Source organism: Psammomys obesus, unplaced genomic scaffold (assembly GCF_907164565.1).
Source record: "Psammomys obesus unplaced genomic scaffold, mPsaObe1.curated_primary_1811, whole genome shotgun sequence".
Classification (NCBI taxonomy): Eukaryota; Metazoa; Chordata; class Mammalia; order Rodentia; family Muridae; genus Psammomys; species Psammomys obesus.
Genome location: NW_026596079.1, coordinates 17255234 through 17265606, shown reverse-complemented (window position 1 = coordinate 17265606; position 10373 = coordinate 17255234). Strand labels below are relative to the sequence as shown.

The 10373-nt window shown below is 44.4% G+C and overlaps 1 protein-coding gene across 3 annotated transcripts in view; it reads left to right on the top strand.

Annotated features, from left to right (window-relative positions):
* Nsmce2 (NSE2 (MMS21) homolog, SMC5-SMC6 complex SUMO ligase) overlaps window positions 1-8324 on the top strand; it is a 219189-nt gene extending 210865 nt beyond the window's left edge. For 2 of the 3 annotated variants that reach the window (XM_055626458.1, XM_055626457.1), the window contains exons 7-8: window positions 435-535; window positions 7971-8079. In XM_055626458.1, the coding sequence (XP_055482433.1) occupies window positions 435-535; window positions 7971-8005 (136 nt within the window). In that variant the 3' untranslated portion in view covers window positions 8006-8079. Of the gene's footprint in view, window positions 1-434; window positions 536-7970 lie in introns of all 3 variants that reach the window. The other variant, XM_055626459.1, reaches the window with a different exon arrangement.
* The last annotated feature ends 2049 nt before the right edge of the window (window positions 8325-10373 follow it).

Here is a 10373-nt window from a genome sequence, read left to right as displayed (position 1 = left end):
TATCTATCTATCTATCTATCTATCTATCTATCTATCTATCTATCTATCTGTCTGTCTGTCTATCTATCTATCACCTATCTCAGTCTTTCTCTCTCTCACACACACAACAAACCAGAGAAGCTCAGGATCTACAGAACTGTGATCTGAGATAATTCCCTTTTCAAATGTCCACTTAACCAAGAGGAAATTACCTTATTCTTTACTTTCTGCAATATGCTTTGTTTTTTTTTTTTTAAAAAAAAAAAACAATAAACATTCTAAGATAAGAATTCATATCCAGTGGTCTTAGTGAGGGAGACTGCATTATCAAAGAAATGTTTTCATATAACCACACAAATAACTTTCTGAACAGTTTCAGTAAATCCATGGCTAACTCACAATTTTTTTTTAACTTCGAATCTTCCATCCCTTCTCTCCCTACCTCCCAATCCCAGGACCATGGTTCTGTGCCTGTGGCGAGAGTCCTCAGTGGGCCACACTGGAGCTGACTGGGTTTGGCATCTCCTGAGCTCTTATCGCAGGAATGGAATGGCAGGTGTGACCATTCTCAGGCTCTGACAGCAGTCCCTTTGATGTGTGCTTTGCTTCTGCATCACTCAGACCAAGAATCAGAATTCCCCTCCCCTCCCCATGTGGGTGTGGGCTGTGAGATAGAGACTAGAGATTAGATGTAACTCCTTGGCCATTCAGTCAAGTAATTTACAGTATTTATTCTAGAAGAAACTTGGTTTTGCAGCCATTAGGCTACAAATATAAACCGCTTGTTCATTTCTATCTGTTTTGTATTTCTACCTTATAGTCCAAATATTGTATTTCCCTAATGACCTTCATATTTTCCCTATGAGCATTTCATTTCTGGACTTCCAAGCCTTCCCTCTCTACTGATCGTTTCTCTGTGTTCCTTCTCTGACAAGCCAGAAAAAGTCACCATAATAGTTAAGAATGCTTCCTAGTTTTGCTGTCTCTGGCAGCTCTTCTTTCTGACGCTGTGTGATACTCTCCTGAAGCTGAGGGTGAAAGAGCGGGGGCTAATACAAAGCAGGCTTCAGGTTCCCACCAGGGACGGGGGCAGGTGTTTCTTAGATGTCCCTTCTCAAGTACACTTTTCTGACTCTCTGATGCCCTTTGCCTGTTTTGAATTGGACACAATACTTGCAAGCACTTAAATGACACTTGTCATCTAGAGAAACCTTCTCTACCTGTCATTTCCATAACCTGTATGGCAGGTACCCTGAAAACAGTTGTAGACTAAGAGTAGCCATTAAGTCTGAGTGGAAGAAGGCTAGAGGATTACAGAGATGACATTCTTACCAGGCCTTAGAAAATAAGGAAGATGCCAAGGGATGGTGAGGGAGGGCTTCAGGAGCAAGACCTCGTCAAGTTTTTCCACTAGTAACCCTTTTTACGAGGTCAAGTTTCCCTCTTTTCTTCTTTCCATGTGTATATGTGTGTGATGTGTTTGCATGTGTGTATGTGTGTTAAATGTATGGGTATACATGTGCAGGGATATGCATACACATCATGTGCACATACTGTGGAGGCCTGATGTTGCCATCAGGGATCTTCCTTGATCTACCTTACTCTTAGAGGAAAGATCTCTCAAGCCCCAAGCTCGCAGACATGGCAAGCCTTACTAGGCACCATGTTCTCCCGGAGACCCCTGTCTCCACCCTGTGAGTCTGGGATCACAGGCGGTGCACCATAATCCCAGGGATCTAACCTCTACTCCTCATCCTTGCACAGCAAATGCTTTAACTGTACTCTTCCCCTGGCTCCCTCACCCAAGACATTGTTGTGCAGCCCTGAGTATATAGGTATAGAAAATAGATGTACAGATTAAATATTTACTAATATAAATTACAAACAAATTTATTCAAAAACAGTTCTTCAACATATATGCTTTATTATTTATTAAAGATGAAGACAAATTTACATACTAATGAGGTAGATGTGCTTAATTTTATATAAGGAATTAAATATTGGCTGAATATTTGATACTGCAGGATAGAGTACCTTCAGTGTTTTTCAGAGTTGATAGAAACTTTTGATTTTCCAATTGTCAGTGCCAAGAACACCATAAATGCATAGTACAAAAATTGACAGAACTGTTTTATAGCCATTTTAGAAACTGTTGGAATTTTTTAATAATTTATTTTACAATTTTTATGAACCCTAAGTCAGTAACTCAACAGTTTCTAAATCAAGCAAAAACTCATTCACATAAAAAAATAGCAAATAATTTTTTAACTAGGCCTTTCGTTTGTGTGGTTAGTTGGCTGGTTGGCTGATTGCTTGGTTGCTTGGTTTTGTTTTGTTTTGTTCTGTTCTGTTTTGAGACAGTCTCCCTATGTAGCCCTAGCTGTCCTAGAACTCACTGTGTAGTCCAGGCTGGCCTTAAACTTGGAGAGTTCTACCTACCCTTGCCTACTGAATGCTTGGATTAAAGGCATGTACCTCTACACTCATCAAGAACAGAGTTCTTGACAAGAGCCTCACCCCATCAGGCCAGCTTTCACTTGGTGGACAGTCGATAAGGTGGTAGTTATTGTTTATGGCAAAAAAGTAGAATGACATGTAGATAGTAGAACAGTAAATAGGCTAGAGATCTGTCATAGAGACCATAAATGCCAGTTTCATTGCTTTCCTCATCTCTAAATTAATGGTAATAGTTGTAGTTCTCTCACTGGTGCATTTGAAGTGTGAGTAAGATATTTATAAAGTGGCTAAAGTACCAGTCACACACATAGTAAGACTTAGTAACCATGACACCTCTATCGCCATCTTCAAGCTGTCACCAGCATCTGTGAGCTCAGCCCCATAGGCACAGGAGACCTTGTAGAGAAAGGGAATTAAGAGGAGCTAGCTTGGAGCTGAGGAAGATACTCTGGAAGCAGTGCAGGGCACAGGTTCTTAAAGCCTGTGCTGGTGCCAGGGTGGTGCGTGAACAGTGGGCTCTATTACAGAGAATGAACACATACATGGGAGTGAAGGTGTGTGCAAATTGACTGAATGTGTCAACTGATTAAAAGTGGGAAAGGAGGAGGAGGAGGGAAAGATGATGGCCATTTCTGTTGAGTGTCCAGAAGCAATTGCTAGCTGTCATTGGTCGGTAGAGAGGTAGAAGAGGGGAAAGTGTCCAGCAGGGGTTCTGAGAGGTTCAGTTCAAGTCATCTTAGCCTGACACCACAGTGGTACAGCCACTTGAAAACAGCAGAGGTACAGGCGTGTGGGCTGTTCCCCTAGAAGATGGCTTAGATGGCCATGAGAATCAAGTGGCTGTGCATATAGAGGTGGGGCAGCTGTCACTGTTTGAGACACAGCTCTGGAGAAGCAAGCAAGACAGAGAGAGCCTTGGCCTGGCATGAACTCTGTTCACCATGATGCCTCAGCATTCAGGTCATAGCCTGTAGTCAGCTCCAAGCAGCTTTGTGTCCATCCATCAGTACAGCATTCAAGATAGAAGACCCTGTGGGAAGCCATTTAAACCACACCCAAGACAAGAGGCGCTTCAGTCATGGAGCCAGTGTCAAATACAAGGTGCATGTGGCAGCAGATTAGAACTCAGGGTCTGTCCACAACCTCCTTCATAGTTTTCTGATTCAGCGTGAAGTGGTGTCATTTCCCATGAAGCAGTGTTTAAAAAATGTCTGTGACACATCCTGTTAAAGAACTTGTTCTTTCTCCTGTTCCAATTATGCTCCTAGAACCCCAGGCACACTGTGTTACTGGGTACCTTCTGAACTTTCCCAGCATGCTTCAGTCCCTGGAGGCCTCTCCACTGGATTGAGGCGGAATACTCTTGTGGAGCTTTTCACCCTAAGTATACTGTTAGAGTTCTTTCCTAAAATAGATCTCTTAATCATAAAGCTATTATCTCACAAATAAAGCTGCCTGCTGATTTTCATGTTAATGAGCTACATCTGATTTTGACCCCAGCCATTTGTTTTGGTTTTCCTGGATCTTAAACAGGCATTCAGAGCATGTCAGACAAAGTGAAGTGAATATAGAATTGTTCAATGTCAAAGCAAAATTCACTTATCAACAAAAAACTGAGCTCCTTAGACAGATTCTTTTTCTCTAAAGTAAAAATAACATCACTATCTCAAAATTCCAGGGATCCTAGAGCTAACAGATTTCCTTCAAGATCTATACCAGCCCATTTTTTTGGCTGTGGAGAATACAGAGAGATAGCTCAGTCAGGCTTAAGCTCATCCCCAGAACGCACATAAAACTGCCAAGGGCGATAGTGCACTTCCAGTCCTAGCGCTGGGAGGGGAAGGGAGATGGAAGCAGACTCACTGGCTAGCCAGGCTAGTGTATACTTGGCAAGTTCTTGGGCAGTGAAAGAACCTGTCTCAGAAATAAATAAATGAATAAATAAATAAATGTGGTGGTGCCTGAGGAGGACAGCTGAGGATGTCCTCTGGCCTCCACAGTGTGCACATACATGCATATGCACACAGCTGCATATACACACGAAGAGGGGCACAGACCTCACAGGAGGCTTGCTGGCCTACAACATGAACACACAGCTGTGGGGCCCGTATGGCAGACACTCATCACCACCTACCTCACTGCTTTCTGACACGTCACCCTAGACCTGAAGGGTATGGGATGGAGTTACTCTCTTTGTATAGATATGGCAGGAATCCACCCAACTCTTAATGTCAGAGGCATCTATACGCCTGCTTCCTACGCACGTGGGTCAAACGTTGGCATTCTTAAGATCCAAACCTGAGCCTAAGACTCACCATTGTGTGGTCATGAGCTGAGGCTGAGGCTTCACTTTCCCGCAGCCCCATGGGACCCTTTGTACCCTGAGGCCTTCCCATAAGTTTGCCCCATGCTGCTAAGGAATGCTCTGCCCTGTGGTTGACCCATGCTCAGGACCAGCCTCTCCTTCCAGGCCTGTGCATCTGAGCCCTTCCTGGGGATGATGCGATGCTGCTGAAGGTGTTGCCACACCTGACTTGCTCACCAGGATGTCCTGGGGATTATGGCCTAATGCTTGGGTAATGTTGCCTCTCAGAGCAGGAGTGCCCTGATTCAGGGCCATGGTATCGTGGCCTTTTCTTAGCCTTTTTAGTTAAAAAACTTCTTTCTGTCAGGTGGCATGGGAAACAAGGCTGTGGCCTGGTTCCTATTTGGCCCTTTCTTCCAGGAAGTCTCCCCTGAGATTCATTCATGCTTTTCAGTGTTGTTCTCACCCTGTCTCTTGTTGAGCCACCTTGTTTGAGGAGACAGGACTGGCAGCTGTGGTCTAGAGTAGCAACTGCTGCATGGTAAGGCCTGGATCACAATCCTTCACCCTTGGCATTCAGTGGCCTACTTGATTTTCACCGTGCCAGGGTGTCTTCAGACAGACAAGGGATTCTGCTTGCAGGAAAATCCCTGAACAGTGTCAGCACTAGGGGAGCCGACTGCCAGGTCTTTGCCACTCTTTTGGAGATGGTCTCACTGTGTAGTCCAGAATAGCCTAGAACTTTCTGTGTAGCTCAGTCTTGCCTCCATCTCCCAGGTGCTGGAATTATAGGCATGTACCACCTCCCTTGGTTCTTCCATTCTGAGTTTGTATCTTACTGTCGGGTCACCAAGCTTCCCTTGGAAGGACTACTTGATTTAGATCACTGTCCCCAGAGCCTGCCTCTGCATGACACAGATCTCACTGGCTCCATCCCATCAACATGAGTGTGGGTGCCTCCCCTGCAGCCGAGCGGTGCGGTTAATTCCGTCAGCCATTCTCAGAATGCCCTCATTTACTGACTAAAGGCACTGATGTCATCAGGAAGTCCTCCCCCCTCACTCTCCACTTCCCTCTCTACTGCTTATTCACCGTCTGGAGGTAGACTTTGTTCTCAGGACTCCACTGCACCCAAGGCCTGGTAGTCAGAAATGAGGCTCAGGGCTTGTCCCTCAGGGAGGCTTACCCCAGAAACCTCCTGATCTGCATTTCCATGTCAGGGAAGCCAAAGGAATGACAGTCTCCATTTCTAAAGTCTTGAATGTGTGTGTGTCTCCATCATCTCATCCTGAAGAGATTTCAAAGTACAAGGGACAAGCTGGGGCTATACCACAAGACTCCATTGAGAGAGAGAAAAAGAGAGAGAGAGCTCATGTGCCTAAATATACAGGGCACATTTAGCATTTCAGAATTAATTCCCATTCTCAAGCTTACTATCCATTGTACCAATGAAAGCCCCTGTGCTGTGGAAATTCCTTGACCCCAAGATTAGGGCCAGGAAAAACTTTTTTTTTTTTCTCCTTACCTTATCCTTGTGTTTCCTATGACTTGGTGAATTGTAGCTCCCAGGTCAGGTTCCCTTCCCTCTGTGTTTGCTGTGTCTTTTAAAGAGCCATCCCAGGCCATGGGGCTGAGCTTTGTGTGGGCCAAAGCCATGGTTGTACTTCAGGTTATGTGGTTAGAGCCTAGCCCAGAACCGATCACACAGAAGCACCGTGAATGCATGTGTGTATATACCTGAATGGTGTCCATATGCCCGGGCTCTCTGTGTGCACAGACAGACCAGATAACCTAATACTCTCCGGATAACAATGGCCAGTCTAGGAGATGGTAGAGAACATTGTGGAGCATGGTGAGACATCTTGCCATACGGGCTGGGGACTCCATCCTTACTTTATAGCAGGAGAACACAGGTTCAGAAAGTCTGTTTCTACCACCGGCCAATCCGTAGGTCGTTGAGAGAACTGAGGACCGACATGAGCTTGACCCCAAACTCCGGACACTGAGCCCTGACCAAATCTTGGTCATAGTAAACATTAATGAGGTGTCTCAGTCCAGACACTCCTTCAAAGGAGATAGCTAACTGAGCGAGGCCATGAGCTCCACCCTTTTCTGATGATTCATTTTCTTATTTCCCTCACCTCAGGCTTCTGGCCCCTTGTGCCCCACTCAGTGTCTCCACTGAGAGGTTTAGTGGCATTCTGCAGGGTTCCTCTGTCCCCACCTATTTTCATCTCAGTTCAGGGTGCTGCAGCTGCCCATCTGCGTGGCTCTTCCCTTCTCTTTCTGTCCACTTGCCTTCCATCCATCGGTCCTGAGGTCCCCTGTCGCAGTACGTGCTGGAGCCGACCTCTGCCACACTAAAGCAGACTGCCTCACCCTTCCTGTGCCTCTAGGGGACCCCCAGCATCACTCTTTGCCCTTTAGCCTTTTGTCCTCTGTTAAGCAGCCAGAGTAAAGTTTTCTAAAAGGAAATTAAATCCCATCCCATCCCTATCTGAAATAGTCTTCGGGACGAAGGTTGTCATGCATGAAGCCCTGGGTTTCATCCCCCAGCACAACATAAAACCAGGTATACATGCCTGTGATCCTAGCACTGGTGAAATGGAGGCAATAGGAAGCTTATTCCTGGCTACATAGTAAGTTCAAATACAATCTGGGCTATATGAGGCCATGACTCAAAACAAAACAAAAAATAAAATAAAATAACGATCTAAAGTGTCACACTGCCCCCCCCTCCCCCATCTCACTTCCAGATTTCTTTGTTCTTACTGCAGAGTACCTGGCCAGGCTTTCCAGGCAGCTCAGACCACACACAAGCCTGTCTCTACCCTCCCTTCCCTACTCCCCCTACCCCATGTTCCCTCTGCCCCGCATTGCTTCACTGCTATTGTGGCATGGTATTTGGCTACTTGGTGACTGCCTGCCTCCTGTTAGAAAGCAAGCCCATAGATGTAGGTGCTGCTCACACATGGCTTGCATCCCCAGCCCCAAACCAAGCCACCTCAGTGAAAAAAATGGGTACGTGTGCATGACTCTGGGGTTGGGGGCGGGGAGGAGTTGTTTTTGTTCTTGTTTTTTGTTTAGTTGTTTTTTGGGTTTATTTTGTTTGTTTGTTTGTTTGTTTGTTTGTTTTGTAAAGTGTTCTCATCTCAGTGCCTGACTGAAAGAAGTTAATTATTAAGGCATGGTAGTGAGGTGGACTGACAGTTTTCTTTCTCCCTCACAGTTGCCCAAAAATTGGTTGTAGCCATACAGACATGAGAATGTCAGATCTCATCCCGGACGAAGCCCTGAGAAGGGCAATCGAGAACCACAACAAGAAGAAAAGACGCCACACTGAGTAGGAGCAAGCCCCCTGCCCACAGGGATGTCAACAGCCTCCCTCCACCCAGCCACCTGAGAGTGAGGGCAGGAACAATTCAGGGCTGGCTGACCACCACTCTGTCTTTGGGGTAGCCCTGGATGGCAAATTGTAATTGAAAGCATTGTTTTTTTTAAGTTAGACAACAAAAATACAACTACATTATAGTCTTTATTTTCAAGAGCTCTGAAATTTTAAATAAAACTTTGATAATCCTCACCATGGTCCAGCCTGTATGTCTCCCAGTGTATAAAGGGTTCCCAAGGTTTCTCTCTCTCTCATACTTCTAAATGGATTTTATAATTGTTTCAGCTGGAATGTGTCTTTGGAGTGATAATTAAAATGAAAAAGCAGAGAACCCCCTCCCCCCCCCCTGAGCTGCAGTCTCTGTAAGCAAAGCAAACAGCAGCATCTGGTTATAAAGCAGGCGACAGATGCCCCTGTTTACTTGGCCTGATTGACAGTGCTGGGTAGGGAAGCGCTTTCATTTCTGAATGATGTAGAATGCTCCAGGAACATGCTCCCCAGGGCAACTCGAAGCAGTGTCCATCCATAATGTAAATGTGGCTGGATCCTAGGAGGGCCTCACATATCACATGGGAAGCACCACATTCTGAGTGTTCCACTTGGCAAGATGTTGGCTGCTCGCTCCCTGCAGGTGACTGTATCCTCAGGGCCCTGTGGCCACAGTACACGGTGTCTTCAGCAACAGGGACTTAACCTTCAACTTCTGAGGGGCAACCAAGGCAACAGCAATAGCCTACAGTGTTTTCAGAGTCTCTTGCACAATCCTGACTAACAATTCGAAAGAGCTTTATTGTGCCTGGTGTTGGAATTTTTGTTAGTTTATGGCTCTTGTGGGGAGCTTGTCAGCACAGATGGAAATTTTTCATTTAAACTGTGTATGTATATGTATACACAGACTTACATGTATTTTTAGGTAGATAATGATTCCTTATGACTTTTTCAGACATGCTTACTGCCATTTTGCTCTATCTTCCCTCTGTATTTATCTCCCTCCCACTCCCCACGTAAAGTCCTCCCCTCTTCTCTTTTGTCCCTTCAGATCACTTCTATCATGCTATTCTCCTCTCTGTTGTTTTCCCTCCCCCTTCATGTCCCCTTTCACTTTCCTGGTTTCTGCTGTTACTTCAGGTTATATACCCGTATCTGAAGATTTAGAGCTAGGAACCTCAAATGAGGGAGAATATTCAAAATTTGTCCTTCTGGATAACTATGGTATTCTAGTTCCATCCATTGACCTACACATTTCATTTTTCTTTAAAGCTGAATAGTATTGCAGAGTGTATATGTACCACATTTTCTTTATCTATCTGTCAGCTGAAGGACATCTGTGTTGTTCGTTTCCCAACTGTAGGGGACAGACTGGCAGTAAGCAGTGCTGAATAAGTGTCTGTGGGTAGAATGTCAAGATCCCCGGGCATGAGCTGAAGAAAGGTATAGCTGGGTGTAAGGTAGATGTATTTTTAGCTTGCTTAGGGTTTCTGCACTGATTTTCAGAGTGGCTCTAAATGAGGATTTCTCTTTCCCCACATCCTCTCCAGCATTTCTTGTCTATTTTATTTTATTGATCTTCACCGTTCTCACTGGAGTAAGATGAAATCTCAAAGTTGTTTCAATATGCCATTTCCCTAATTGCTAAGGACAATGAACATTTTTTGAAATATTTCTTAGTCATTTTTTTCTTCTTTTGAGAATTCTTTGTTTAACTCCTAAGCCTGTTGTTCCCCAGTGGTTTGTTTTTGGTTTTGTTATTTTATTTTATTTTATTTTATTTTATTTTTATTTTATTTTATTTTATTTTATTTTATTTTATTTTATTTCTGTGTGTGTGTATGTGTGTGTCTGTCTGTCTGTATGTCTGTCTGTCTGTATATATGTATGTATATCGGTCTGTCTTATCTGTCTATCTGTGTCTGTACTTGTATGTCTATGGTTTCAGGTATACCACGTGTACCAGAAGGGGGTGTCAGATCCCCTGGACCTAGAATTATAAGACCTTGTAAGCCCCCTAATTGGCTGCTAGGAATGGAATTCAGTTCCTCTGAAAAAGCAGCAAGTGCTCTTAACCACTGAGCCATCTCTCCAGCCCCTCATTTGTCTTTGTATTTTGTTTTGGTTTTTTGACTCTTTTTTTTTTTTTAATTCTTCATATATTCTGGATATTAATACTTTCAGATGTATAGGTGGCAAGATTCTTTCCCATTCCATAAGCTTTCTCTCCACTGGATTGGTTGTGTTTTAGCT